General features: G+C 37.9%; 1 protein-coding gene across 3 annotated transcripts in view; it reads right to left on the bottom strand.

The window, feature by feature from the left end:
* The window catches only part of BARD1 (BRCA1 associated RING domain 1), a 148,466-nt gene that overhangs the window by 25,239 nt on the left and 109,200 nt on the right, over nucleotides 1-14,027 (bottom strand). For all 3 annotated transcript variants that reach the window (XM_048213948.2, XM_026492018.4, XM_026492016.4), the window contains 2 exons: nucleotides 9,433-9,513; nucleotides 7,082-7,254 (listed from right to left, as the gene is read on the bottom strand). In XM_048213948.2, the coding sequence (XP_048069905.1) occupies nucleotides 7,082-7,254; nucleotides 9,433-9,513 (254 nt within the window). The remainder of the gene's footprint in view (nucleotides 1-7,081; nucleotides 7,255-9,432; nucleotides 9,514-14,027) is intronic.

The raw sequence follows: 14,027 nt of genomic DNA on the forward strand, positions 1-14,027 counted from the left end.
GCCAGTATCTCTTATGAACACAGATGCAAAAATCCTCAAACAAAATATTAGCAAACTGAATCCAACAATACATTAAAAAAATCATTTACCACAATCAAGTAGGATTATTGCCGGGATGCAAGGGTGGTTCAATATTCACCAATCAATCAATGTGATACATCACATCAAAAGAGAAAGGATAAAAACTAGATGATCATTTCAATAGACTCAGAAAAATCATGTGAAAAAGTGTAACATCCGTTTATGATGAAAACCCTCAACGAAGTATAGTTAGAGGAAGCATACCTCAACATAATAAAGGCCTTATATGAAAAACCCACAGTGAACACCATATTCAATAGAGGAGAAACTGAGAGCTTTTCTCTGAAGGTCAGGAACAAGTCAAGGATGCCTACTCTCACCACTTCATTTGTATCCAACATAGTAATAGAAGTCCTAGCCACAGCAATCAGACAACAAAAAGAAATAAAAGGCATCCAAATTGGTAAGAAGGAGATGAAACTTTCACTCTTTGCAAACAACATGAGGCTATATATAGAAAACCCCAAAGACTCCACTGAAAAACTACTAGAACTGATAAATGAATTAAGATCACAGGATATAAAATCAATGTGCAGAAATCTGTTCCATTTCTATACACTAATAATGAAGCAGCAGAAAGAGAAATTAAGAAAACAATCCCATTTACAATTGCACCAAAAAAATAAGATACCTAAGAATAAACCTAACCAAAGAGGTGAACACATGTATGTACTCTGAAAACTATAAAATACTGATGAAAGAAAGTGAAGACGACACAAACGAAAAGACATTCCACGCTCATGGATTGGAAGAACAAATATTCTTAAATTAAGATGTCTACACTAGCTACCCAAAGCAATCTACAGATTTAATGCAATCCCTATCAAAATACCAACAGCATTTTTCACAGAACTAGAACAAACAATCCTAAAATTTGTATGGGACCATAAAAGACCTAAATAGCCACAGCAAACTTGACAAGAAAAAACAAAGCAGGAGGCATCACAATTCCAGACTTCAAGTTATATTACAAAGCTGTAGTGATCAAAAGAGTATGGTACTGGCACAAAACAGACACATGGATCAATGGAACAAAACATACACCTCAGAAATAAACCTACCATCATATGGTCAATTACTCTTCAACAAAGAGAATGAGACAGTCTCTCTTACAATGAGAAAAAGACAGTCTCTTCAACAAATGGAATTGGGAAATCTGGACAGCAGCATGCAAAAGAAAGAAACTGGACCACTTTCTTACACCATACACAAAAATAAACTCAAAATGGATTAAAGACTTAATGTGAGATCTGAAACAATTAAAGTCCTCTAAGAGAGCACAGGCAGTAATGTCTGACATTGGCCATAGCAACATTTTTCTAGATAGGTCTCCTGAGGCAAGGGAAACAAAAGCAAAACTAAACTATTGGGACTACAGCAAAATAAAAAGTTTCTAACACAGTAACGGAAACAACCAATACAACTAAAAAACAACCTACTGAATGGGAGAAGATAATTTGCAAATAATATAGCCGATAAAGGGTTAGTATCCAAACTATATAAAGAACTTATTACAATTTAACACCAAACCCCCACCCCCAAATAATCCAATTAAAAATAGGTACAAGAATGGAGCGCCTGGGTGGCTCAGTCGTTAAGCGTCTGCCTTCAGCTCAGGGCGTGATACCGGCGTTCTGGGATCAAGCCCCACATCACGCTCTTCCGCTATGAGCCTGCTTCTTCCTCTCCCACTCCCCCTGCCCGTGTTCCCTCTCTCGCTGGCTGTCTCTGTCAAATAAATAAATAAAATCTTTAAAAAAAAAATAGGTAGAAGACATGAACAGACATTCCTCCAAAGAAGACATCCAGATGGCCAACAGACACAGGAAGAGATGCTCAACATCACTCAGCATCAGAGAAACGCAAAGCAAAACCACAATGAGATACCACCTCGCACCTGTCAGAATGGCTAAAATCAAAAACACAAGAAACAAGTGCAGGAGAATGTGGAGAAAAAGGACCCCTCCTGCACTGTTGGGAATGCAAACTGGTGCAGCCACTATGGAAAACAGTATGGGGGTTCCTCAAAAAATTAAACATAGACAAAAAATTAAACCCTACAATCTAGTAATTGCACTCCTGGGTATTTACCCAAATTTACCCAAACAATACGAAAACACTAATTTGCAGGGAGACACGCACCCTTATGTTTACTGCAGCGGGACCTACAACAGCCAAACTATGGAAGCAGCCCAAGCGTGCACCAATAAATGAATGAAGAAAGAAGATGTGATGTGATATATATTTATACACACACATACATACAATAAAATATTCTTCAGTCCTAAAAAAAAGAATAAAATCTTACCATTTGCAAAGGACATGGATGGATCTAGAGTATCAAGTTATGCAAAAATAAGCCAGAGAAAGAAAAATACCATATGATTTCACTCATATGTAAAATTTAAGAAACAAAGCAAATGAACAAAGGAAAAAAGTAGAGAGAGACACAAACCAAAAAAATGTCTCTTAACTATAGGGAACAAACAGATGACCAGAGGGGAGGTGGGTGGGAGGATGCATGAAACAGGTTAAGGGGATTAAGAATATATTTACCTTGATGAGCACTGGGTAGTACATGGAATCGCTGAATCACTATATTGCACACGTGTACTCTATTGTACACCTGATACTATAACACTGTGTGCTAACTACACTGAAATTTTTTAAAACGCCGCAAGTATAATTTTATTATCAAACTCTGAGGAAAAAATTTAAAAATAAAAACAGATCATTTCAACTTTTAACTATAAAAGCAAAAATACTAAATAAAATACTAGCAAACTGATGTAAAGTATTTGTTTAAAGAATAGCACACTATATTAAATCAAGTTTACCACAGGAATACAACATGGTTTAATATTTTAAATGTATTAATGACATCAACAAGCAAAAGGTCCAGGATCATCTCAGTTTAAGCTAAAATTCATTTAATAAGGTACAGTCTTACTAAAAAATAGTAAAATAACTAGAAGATATTTATTTTTCATATTGATTTTAATACTGACTGAAACCTACAGTCAATATTTTTTAAAAATGAGAATAAAACATATATGCCAACTATCACATTATTTTATAGGATTATCCTAGAAACTCAGACAAATGTGGTAAGAATAAATGGTAATCCGATCCTTAGAATTAGGTGTTAGCTAGATGTAAGAGAAATGTACTAAAATGAACAGCTTTCCTATATACCAGAAATAACAAGTTCTATTTATTAACAGAACATCCAGTTCACCCGAGCAACACAAGAATCAAATACCTAGAAAATCTCAATCAATACTAAGTGCACCCATAAACATGCATATATATAAAATCATACATATATAAAATAGATGAAAAACTTTACTAAGAAGTGTAACAAAAGGCTTAAATAAATGGAAAAACATGCTATGTTCCTGAGTGAAAAATCAAGTTTATTAAATCTACTATAATCCATACCCTTACTCAATTTCAATTACAACCCTAATAAGATATTTCTTAACACAGTGTATCAGACTTCATGTGAAGGAAGAAGGAGATAAAAAGAGTGAACTCCTTCCCTCTGCCATAACTGTCCGTCCGCTTCACTACTTTAGCTCAGACTCACCCCCCTGGATTACCGGACGCACCTCTCCACTGGGCGCCCAGCCCGTGTGCAGGAGGAAGTATTCAATGTAAAATTTGAACCTCTGGCACACAAGCCTCTCTGCCTCTGTCACCTTCTCCAGCCTTTTAAGTGGTCATCCTCTTCCCTTTCATACGTCTTACCATCACTAACCAAAGCTGTTAGAACTGAATGAACAAGTGGCCCTGGCTACCGTGTAACTTAACACCCACCAACTCCTTCTGTAAAGCCCATCCTCCTATTCCTCTTCTTCAAAATTCAGTGGAAGTGCTCCTTCCTCTAGAAAGCCTTTTATGACTTCCTCTAGTCACATTTATAGCTCCTAATCTAGATTTTCACCATCTTGTGCACCGACCCACGAAAGCACTTGTCACACGGCTCTGTAATCAGTGTAATCTCTGTTGGTCCGCTCCACTAGAACACAAGGAGCAGATAAAACAACAGGGGATGAGGAAGTAATGGAGCAGCAGCAAAAGCATGAGAATACCCAACAGGATGTCACTGAAGACCCTGGAAATGAAGGCATCCAAGTAAGAACACTACTTCAACCTCAAAAGAATGAAGACGACTATCAAAATGTCTGTTATACAGCTGAAGATTGCCCTTCGGAAACTCAGAAAAAGCAGATAGACTCTACCCACCTACAGCTTCGATTAGTCAAAGTACCAAGCCATCAAGAGGAAAGGACAGAAAAACAGCCTTCACCCTTTCTGGTTCCAACCCTTCTTCCTTCTTCCAGGGATAGAAAGAGTCTAGTCCTGGTTATTGAAAGAAGAGTTCCACTAAGAGTAAAAAAGACATAAACAGAAATAAAAATATAAGAGAAATAAAAATATAAGCAGAGAAAATAAAAGTAATAAGCTTGCCAACTCAGATTCTAGAGTCAGAGATATGAATGGCTTAAAAGGAACAAGAGCTAGCTTCAGGCAAAAAAAAAAAAGAGAGAGTAGTAAGAAGTTCATACAGCCCCCAGGTCTCCCTCGCCATGTTCTACTCTTAAACAGAGAAAGTCAAGGAATGAACTCCATCTATTGTCACTTGTCAGTACTTAAGTCAAAAGACAATATACAGAACACTGGCAGAAAGAAAAACAGATCTTAAAAATGTCAAGGCTATAGGAATGGAAGCCATGAACCCACAAAAGGTAACATACTATGGATGCCCAATGGACAAGAGACAAAGGATTCTGCCCAAGGAGCCCACCATCATTTATTCTAACATCTACCAGGAACCAGTGCTACCACCCTAGAAAAGGTGCAGCTTATGGAAACTTGGTTAGACTTTCACTCCACACTTACAGTGAATTGGGGAGCAGGGGGAGGCAATTCCTATTGTCATCAGATCTGACCCTTTTTCAAAAGAGAGGAAAAAATGTACCATGTTTTTATGCATTCAAATACTCACGAATTTCCACTACCAATGAATGTGGGTACAGACTATGTTAGGCACTTGGCAGGACCAGGAGAGCAGGCACGATCTGGAAAGGCTGGTATAAAAATGCTGAAGGGGAAGGCGGATGTGAGGGAGAGCAGCAAGATGAGGCTGGAGAAGGTAGTGGTGCCACACCATCCACGGCCTTATGAAACTTGTTTTGAAGTTTATTTTAAAAACATTAAGAGGTGCCAGTGAAGGGTTTTAAGCAAGTAAGTGATTTAGCCACACTTCTACTTTTTAAGTTCTTGGGCTGCAGTGTGGAGAATGAACAAAGAAAAGTAATCTGAAAAGGAGGAGACCAGTTAGGAAACTGGTAAAGCCAATCAGGTGAACAACAACTACTATGAAATAAAACAGTGAAAAACACAGCAAATACCACAGTATGATGACCACCAGTCTGGAAAAGAAGGAATAACAATATTTAGAAACAGCCACCACACAGTCTTACCCCCTAGAGTAAATCTACCACTGTATTTGCACCCTACCTGCCCTACCAACATCTACCCAATACTATCCCCAACCTCTCACCAAATAAATGCTCTTTCCACACTATCCCAACTATATCAACCAGCTGTCCAATTCAGTAACCACTTGGCCCATACGGCTATTTAAATTAATTAAAATACATTTTCAAATTTAGTTCCTCAGTAGCAACAGCCACATTTCAAGTCTTCAACAGCAGCAGATGGCTAGTGGCTACTGAGTGCCCAGCGTTTCCATCACTGCAGAAAGATCTATTGGATGGTGCTGGGCTACAGATATACCTAAATCTGCCACTTTACTAGGTAAGCCTATTTAAAAACAACACATTTATCTGAGAGGCACCTGTGAAGGCAGACTCGGCTCACTGTCTAATGCCCAACACCTTGTATATTAATAAGCTTCACAGTGTAGTGAAGAATCATGGTGTACAAACCACCAGACAGGCCCTGCGTTTTGGCTCATTAATCCTCACTATGCTCTGAAGAAATAGAAAAGCAGCAGGCATCACCCATGTTTTATAGGTGAGGACACCAAGGCACAGAAATTAACCTGCCTGAGGCTATAAAGTCAATAATGGAGTCACAAATAAAAGCTGAATTCCCTAACGCCCTGACCAGTGCTCCATTCATTAAAGTAGTCATGGCTGATTTAAGAACCCAAGGACGGAAACTATTCAGTTTCACCTGACCCAAGCAACCATTTGCTTTATCAAATGGCTGGCTGTACCCACAGGAGGGTCATATCTGTTGGTCCACATGTACATATATGTCATGTGTGTGTGCACGCACATGCACGCGCAAGCCAGGAAAATAAAAACACAGAAAAACAGGTACCCCTTGAGTTTGTCCCAGCTATCTCATCACATGTGAGAGAAAATAAAGATATTAGACACACTTACTGAAACTAACAGCACCAAGGTATGGTACACTCCTGCATTATTAGTTTTTCAATTATGCTATAAAAAATTACAACCTAGAAGCTCTGCATTTTGTAACTCTTGTCTGCCTCTGTAGTCAAAGTAAGCATGACTTTCGTGTGCTCTTTCCAAACCCATATAAGCAACGGGGACATGAAGAGACAGTTCTTCTATTTCCATTTCAACTCCCTCATTAACTGAAAAGAGTAAAATAATATATAGGGAGACATGCACAAAGTTCTAGATTAAAGATGTAAAATCCACATACGGCAACTGCTTGTGACGCTCCTGACAACACGACTCTAAACTGCAGCCGCCCGCGTTCACTAATGCATCTCCGTGCCTGACACCGCAAAACAATTTACCCCGAGTTTCATATGAATGGTGTGAAAAGTGTAAGAAATAACTCGATAGCACTCGCCCAACATCTGAATTCTTAACAGATTTTAACTAAATATGCAGAAAAAGCATAAAAGTAGGATTTTTAAAACAAATTCCTGTGGGTACTGACTCAGGACTACAAGTCAACTAAACAACAGTGTTCAAGCTGAACGACTTACACGGCATTCCTGGAGGCTCCGTAGGAAAGTAAGAGCTTGACTATATCCAAGTGCCCATTCTTGGCGGCATCATGAAGCGGCGAGTCGTTCTGATAGCCAGTGGTGTTCACCAACGCCTTGTGCTGCAGCAACAACTCCACCACCTTCACATGCCCGTGATTGCAGGCTTCGTGCTAATTAAATAATAAGAAAAGAAGGGAGAAAAGTGATGAGGAAGAACGATGCATCGTATCATAATAAAATTGCACTTTTTTTTTAAAGATTTTATTTATTTATTTGACAGAGATAGAGACAGCCAGTGAGAAAGGGAACACAAGCAGGGGGAGTGGGAGAGGAAGAAGCAGGCCCATAGCGGAGGAGCCTGATGTGGGGCTCGATCCCATAACGCCGGGATCACGCCCTGAGCCGAAGGCAGACGCTTAACGACTGCGCCACCCAGGCACCCCTAAAATTGCACTTTAGAAAAATAAATGTGAACTCAGTCAGTAAATTGGTTCTTACCTAAATACTTATACAGACTGTTTAAGTGTTGGCTCAGAGTAAGCCCTGTTAATAATCTTAATGATAAGATACACGATGATCAAGATCTGTGCAACTGATGGGAAAGGGGGTTATTTATCTGAGCCTTTGGTCAACAACTCTTTTTTTTTTTTAAAGAAGAAAACGCAGTTGACCAACTCTATATATGTATAAACCAACTCTAGTTCCTAAACTGCTCCATAGTAAAAAATTACAAACAACAAAAAACTTAGAAAGTATTTAACAACTAGATCATGAATAAAAAGTAAAATTCTCCATGGCTGAATAGAATTCACTGAATCAGGTACTTAGCCATATGCTGAGTGGTGCACCCACACATATACATAACCACCCCACAAAGTGAATATCCTGGAGAGAGTATTTACAAGACAACCTCTCCATTTGCTGAAGCTACAGATTACTGTATGGCTGGTGTCGATGGTAACAGAAATAACAGAGTAAGTGCTTAAAAAAGAATGAATGATGAAAAGGGTAACAATGCAATGTTCAAAGATGCCTCACGTGCAAATCTTTCCTTATGTCTAATGAACTGAAAATGATGCTACTATGTTGTCCTCCAATAAATGTCAGGCATTCTGTGTTTTTTTAAGTACATCTATTCGATTCATAATAAGCACTACCACACAAAATGTCTGTACGTCTATTTCTAGGAGAAAGGAAGCCAAATTAGACATCAGGTCCTCTAATAAATCACTCACCAAACTTTACTACAATTTACCTTACTGGCTTAAAACAAAAACAAAAACAAAACAGACGGGAAAAAACAACAACAACAAAAAAAAACCTGACCTTTCTTTGAAAAGGTTAGCTAGCCTGTGGAGTCAAAACAGCAGAGGGACTCCGACCCAGACTAAACCCTCCCAGCTTAGAAATCTGCTGGGAAGTTCCTATTCAAAACTGTAAAGCTTGTTTATACCTGGCCTCATGAAAATCTCCCAATTTCTGTGATAAATTTCCAGATCACAGGGTAAGGGCTTACACCTCCTGTGTTGACAGCTCTACGGCCAGCTGTCTTCAAATTGCCCGCAATGAGCCCAGGTAGCACTTGTCCCCATGTACTGGTGCCATTCCTTTTCCAGACTGTACTTCACATTGCATTTTTAGTAATAATAAAGATTTTTTTAAATGTTTAATCCAAGCCAAGATGTTCTACTACTTCTATATGTTTGCAATTAGCTAGGATATCAATGAGGCTACAACGGATCCTCAGTAAGAATCACTGCCTTGTGATACCCTGTTCTGACCTCTCTTTGTTCCAAGAAATCTGGTTCTTTTTTTTTTTTTTTTTAAAGATTTTATTTATTTATTTAGCGGAGAGAGAGACAGCCATCGAGAGAGGGAACACAGGCAGGGGGAGTGGGAGAGGAAGAAGCAGGCTCATAGCGGAGGAGCCTGATGTGGGGCTCGATCCCAGGACCCTGGGATCACGCCCTGAGCCGAAGGCAGACGCTTAATGACTGAGCCGCCCAAGCACCCCCCAAGAAATCTGCTTCTAATGACATGCAATGTGGCAAAAGGGAGTCTGCTGTCAGTTCTAGTAGTTACCTCCACATGTTAGCTGCATTCAGCATATAGTATAACCAGATTCCTAAATCTAAAGGTAGTCGGTGAAAAGGGAGCCAATTTCTTGCCTGTCACAACTGAAAAGCTCAATGAAAAATCATCATTTTCCATTAGTTGGTGAAAATATAAGTCCTTCAGATTAAAAAGAGGGTGAATACTGCAGAGGATAATATATAGACAACTACATAACTATAAAGTATAATAACTATAAAACATAAAATGAGAATAAAAAACAAATGGAAAACTACCAATGGTGTCCATCCAGCATGGTCTTTAACATTTGGGTCGCTTCCGTTTTGTAAGAGGTACTCAACAGAAGGTATGTCGCCCTAGTAGAAAAATGAAAAAATAAAAAGAAATTAAAATCATCAAGAAAAGAAGATATTGAGATTTGGGTTTGGTTTGGTTTGAAGCTTCTGTCTTCTTAAAGATAGTATCAAACTTAAATCTTTTCTCTAATGCCTATTGCTCATGAATAATAAATAAGAAGTCATGTATGGATGAACTGTTCTGAGGTATCAAATCATGAAGTCATATAGTCCATCCTTGAATATCAAGTACAAAATCCCTGCGATTAGCAACCCTTATCAAAAGTCATTTCAAAATACCAAATAAAGGGCACTAGCCAAAAATCAACTGATGATAATGAAGTATTTAGTCATCACTTCATTTGTGAAAAACATCCTTTTTGAGCTTGCATTAAAATGATTCCCAAGTACTGTTTAAAGCAAAATTAAGACTGAGAAGGTTACTCAGTTACAACTGCCAAAAGTTGTTATCTTATTGACAGTTATAACATTTATCCCTAATACATCAATTTAGTTTACATTCACCTGATTTGCTCTAAGGTATTTTTCTAGGCAAAAGCCAGGCTTATTTTCTCCAAATACTACTGACACAGCTTACCCTGAAAAAGCCTGAATAAATAAAAGTTACATATGGCAAAAGTTACCTATGACAACGCTGTGTTAACTGGTTTTATAAAGAGCTTCTTTAGGGAGAAGGAAATCTCTCCCATTCCCACTTCCAGCCCCAATATTCTTCTGAAATGAGCTTCTCCCCTATTAGATTGATTATCTAGAAGTCATTAAGTCTCCTAAAAACAGTAACTTTTATTTGCTTGTTTTGGGATACCTCTCAAACACAGCAAATCTTAAATGATAGCTTACTTAGTTTTCTAAAAAAAAAAAAAAAATCCATTTGCAACATACATCTTTATGTTTCTAAATTAACAAAATGACCCTAAATACTTAATGGATCTAAAAACTAAACATTATATATGTTTCAAATCAATTGCTTCAATTTCAGTTAAAAAAACCATTTTCCCATAGTTTCTTAGGGGTGCAAATTCTATACCTCTAGTACAAGTTAACATTTATTTAGCAACATTTGCTCTGTCTTCAATTCCCAATAAAACCAGGAACATCTGTCAAGATACAAATTTGAATTTTTTTAAACAATCCCATGAATATTGAGGCAGATGAACTGCCAGAACCACATACATTCATACATTCCCAACCTTCAATATGAAAGTACACACACACACACACACACACACACACACAAAGCCTTCTGAAAGATTTTCTCATTCTAATTCTACACAGTAGCCACAAAAACATATTAACCTAAAGAAGCCCATCAAATAATATAAACACAACTGTGGGATGAAGAATCACAGGGAACAGTCACACAGAAACAGACAATCGAAAGACTAAAAGCAGACTCTCTTGTAAGGTTGCTGGACAGTGGTGTTTTTCTTTCATGTCACCTCGTCATACTATCCAAGTGTCTTCTGTTAACGAACCATCCCTAGACTTCCCCAAACACATACCCAATTTGCAAACTGCTTGTTATTTATACCCAATCTGCTTTCTCCTCCCTAGTACTTAAAAGTTTGTCATAATTCATTGGTCTACTTTATGTAAATTTAATGTCATGCACATAAATAAAATTACGAAAATTAGGTAAGAGTCCACAGCAACTGAGTAAGCTTGAACCAGTATGAAGTTTCTGGGAAATAAATTAATTTCTGCTTCTGATTTCTTTAAATTACTGTCTTTGCTAACAGTATTTTCTGAGTAATAAGTAATCACTTTTAGACTCCCCACAGCTTAAAAGAATAATTGAGATTTTCTTAAACCACAGCAAGAAAAAAAAATCATCTAAGAAAAGTTTTTGCCAATGCTTGTAAGAAATTTTAAATGGATTTGGTATTTTCAAGTAATACCTAAGAGGCTGAAAATAAAGGGAGATGTGTACCACAATCACTTTTCTTATTGCTAACCTTTAGTTCAAAAAGATTCTTCACACATCCATACATGTTACAGCAGTATAAATTAACTTTCCAAACACACACACACACACACACATTTTTCTTTATTATAAAGATTAGCTCTTCTAAAATACAATTAAGAATAAATATCTTGATAAAAATGGTACAGGACATTACAATAATGATGACTTACCCCAAATGGTTAAGCTTTTCCACATAAATGAACTAACCAGCTACATAAAACTTCTTCCTTTGGCAACTAGGTATTGTTAAAAAAAATTTTTTAGTCATCCAGAATGAAGCTCTAAAATATATTAAACAAATTTCTGGCTTCTCAGACTTTACTAAATAAAATATTTTCACAGATGATTCTGACAACCTAGCCCATGATGCTAAGTTCCTGATATTAAGGAGGTTCAGTTTTTAAAAGGGGTGGGTGACAGAGGGAAAAATGGATACTGAGTCTAAGAGATGTTCTAGAAATTAAAATCTTGAAAAGATCATAGATGCGAGTTTGCTTCTGAGTCCTTTGCTACTTTCTCAGGAAGGTAGCAGGAAGGACACGTAGGAACATGACTTTACGCACAACATGACTGCCTTAAAATGAATTACAAAGTCAAACCCTGAAGGAGACTCCTCACAAGGGATGTTCTCTCTACCCAGGAGATTCCCATCACCTTTATTATGTTAAGTATATCATGCCTTGTAAGTTGCCTTCAAAATATGATTCATTGTGTCCGCATTTAAAGTGTATCATGACATGCCAAGGTCAAGCCTTTCTTCTATTCCATGATACATTCAATGCTGTGGCATGAATTATGAGTGATCATTACCATTTTAAGAATCTGCTAGAAATTTGAGGATGTTTATTCCAGAAACTACAAATCTTCAAGCAAAGGTGACATAATAAGATAACAAATCAAAATTTTCTCTATGTCTAAAGAAATGTCAAATACTAAGTCTTTAAAAATTAAACCAGAAGAATAAATAATGAGTGCTTGTCTGAGTTTCTACTTAGGTGTAACACTTTCTCATAAAATCTCACATTTATAACATAATGTTCTCAGGAGCATTTTAGCCATAGGTGACATTCACATTCAAATACAAATAGAAACACGGGCAATAAAGAGAACCGACTGGATCCCAACGTTTGTCTGGTTAAATGAGAACATGCACAACATCCCAGACATCATATTAATGAATACTCTGCTTGAAATTCCACAGTGTAATAAAACAAAAGTATAAATAAGGAATTCAAGAATAATTCTGTGTGGGGTTTGCATTCAAATAGTGCTGAATGTCCAAAACCTAGATGGCTCACCTGTAAATCCATGATTCTGAGGGAAAAAGGATTTGAGAACTAATAATACAAACAGAATTTGCCAGCAGTGCAGTAGATGTCTAGGATCAGGCAGCCCGAACTTCAGCAGTCTGGGTATTTACTAAGACCCTTCTACTGCCAAGTAAGGAAGTTAGCAAGACAAATAAGGTAACAGATGCCTTAAGGTAACTCAGGAGTCCACTTCTAGGAATTTAACCTAAAGATACACCCACTTAAAAAATAAAAAAAATTTTTTTAAAGATTTTATTTATTTATTTGACAGAGAGAGAGACAGCCAGCGAGAGAGGGAACACAAGCAGGGGGAGTGGGAGAGGAAGAAGCAGGCTCCCAGCAGAGGAGCCTGACGTGGAGCTCGATCCCAGAATGCCGGGATCATGCCCTGAGCCGAAGGCATATGCTCAACGACTGAGCCACCCAGGCACCCCAAAAAAATAAAATTTAAATTAAAAAAAAAGAAGAAGAAAAAGAAAAAACACGAGAATGGCCCTCAGCAGAAAGTCAGCAAGAAAACAGGATCTCAGTTCTCCAACCACAAGAAACTATCCAGTTCTGTGCAACATCCCAAATAACCAAGGAGCCTCTAGAATGTAACACCACTGACAAACTGATTTTAGCCCAGTGAGACCCATGCTGGCCTTCTAACCCTGTATACAGAACTGTAAATAAATAAATAAATAAATAAATAAATAAATAAATAAATAAATTGCCTTGTTTTAAGTCACTCAGTTGTGTTAACTTGCTGTGACAGCAACAGGAAACTAACATGCAACGGTCAGGGCAAGAAAAAGTAAGTAACTCCCACTAGGGTAGTAGCTGTGGAAAGGTTATGGCCAAGAAGGATCCAAGGGGTGGGTCCGTGGCAAGGTATTAAAGAACTTTATTAATAATGTTGCCAAGGTCACAGATGATCTGTAAAGGCATAACTGCAGCAAGAGAAGCTAACTAGCCCTACAGAACTTCAGGGGGGAGGGAGGTCTCGGTCTCTACCCTCAGTGCACACACACCAAGCATGTACCCTGCAACCGTGCACTTTTAAAAGCTGACCGGAACAACAGAAATGGCAAGTCTACGAAGACACTTTGGGGAAAAACAACAGGCACAACAACAACAACAAAAATCTACCTTTGACAGCCAAAAACCTGGTACTGCCCCTTATCTGCCTTGGCTGCCTGAACTGTTCTCAGGTCTACATTCCGTTCAACCACCGTAGCTCTTTCCTCTCTCCCTGC

This window comes from Ursus arctos, unplaced genomic scaffold (genome assembly GCF_023065955.2).
Source record: "Ursus arctos isolate Adak ecotype North America unplaced genomic scaffold, UrsArc2.0 scaffold_1, whole genome shotgun sequence".
NCBI lineage: Eukaryota > Metazoa > Chordata > Mammalia > Carnivora > Ursidae > Ursus > Ursus arctos.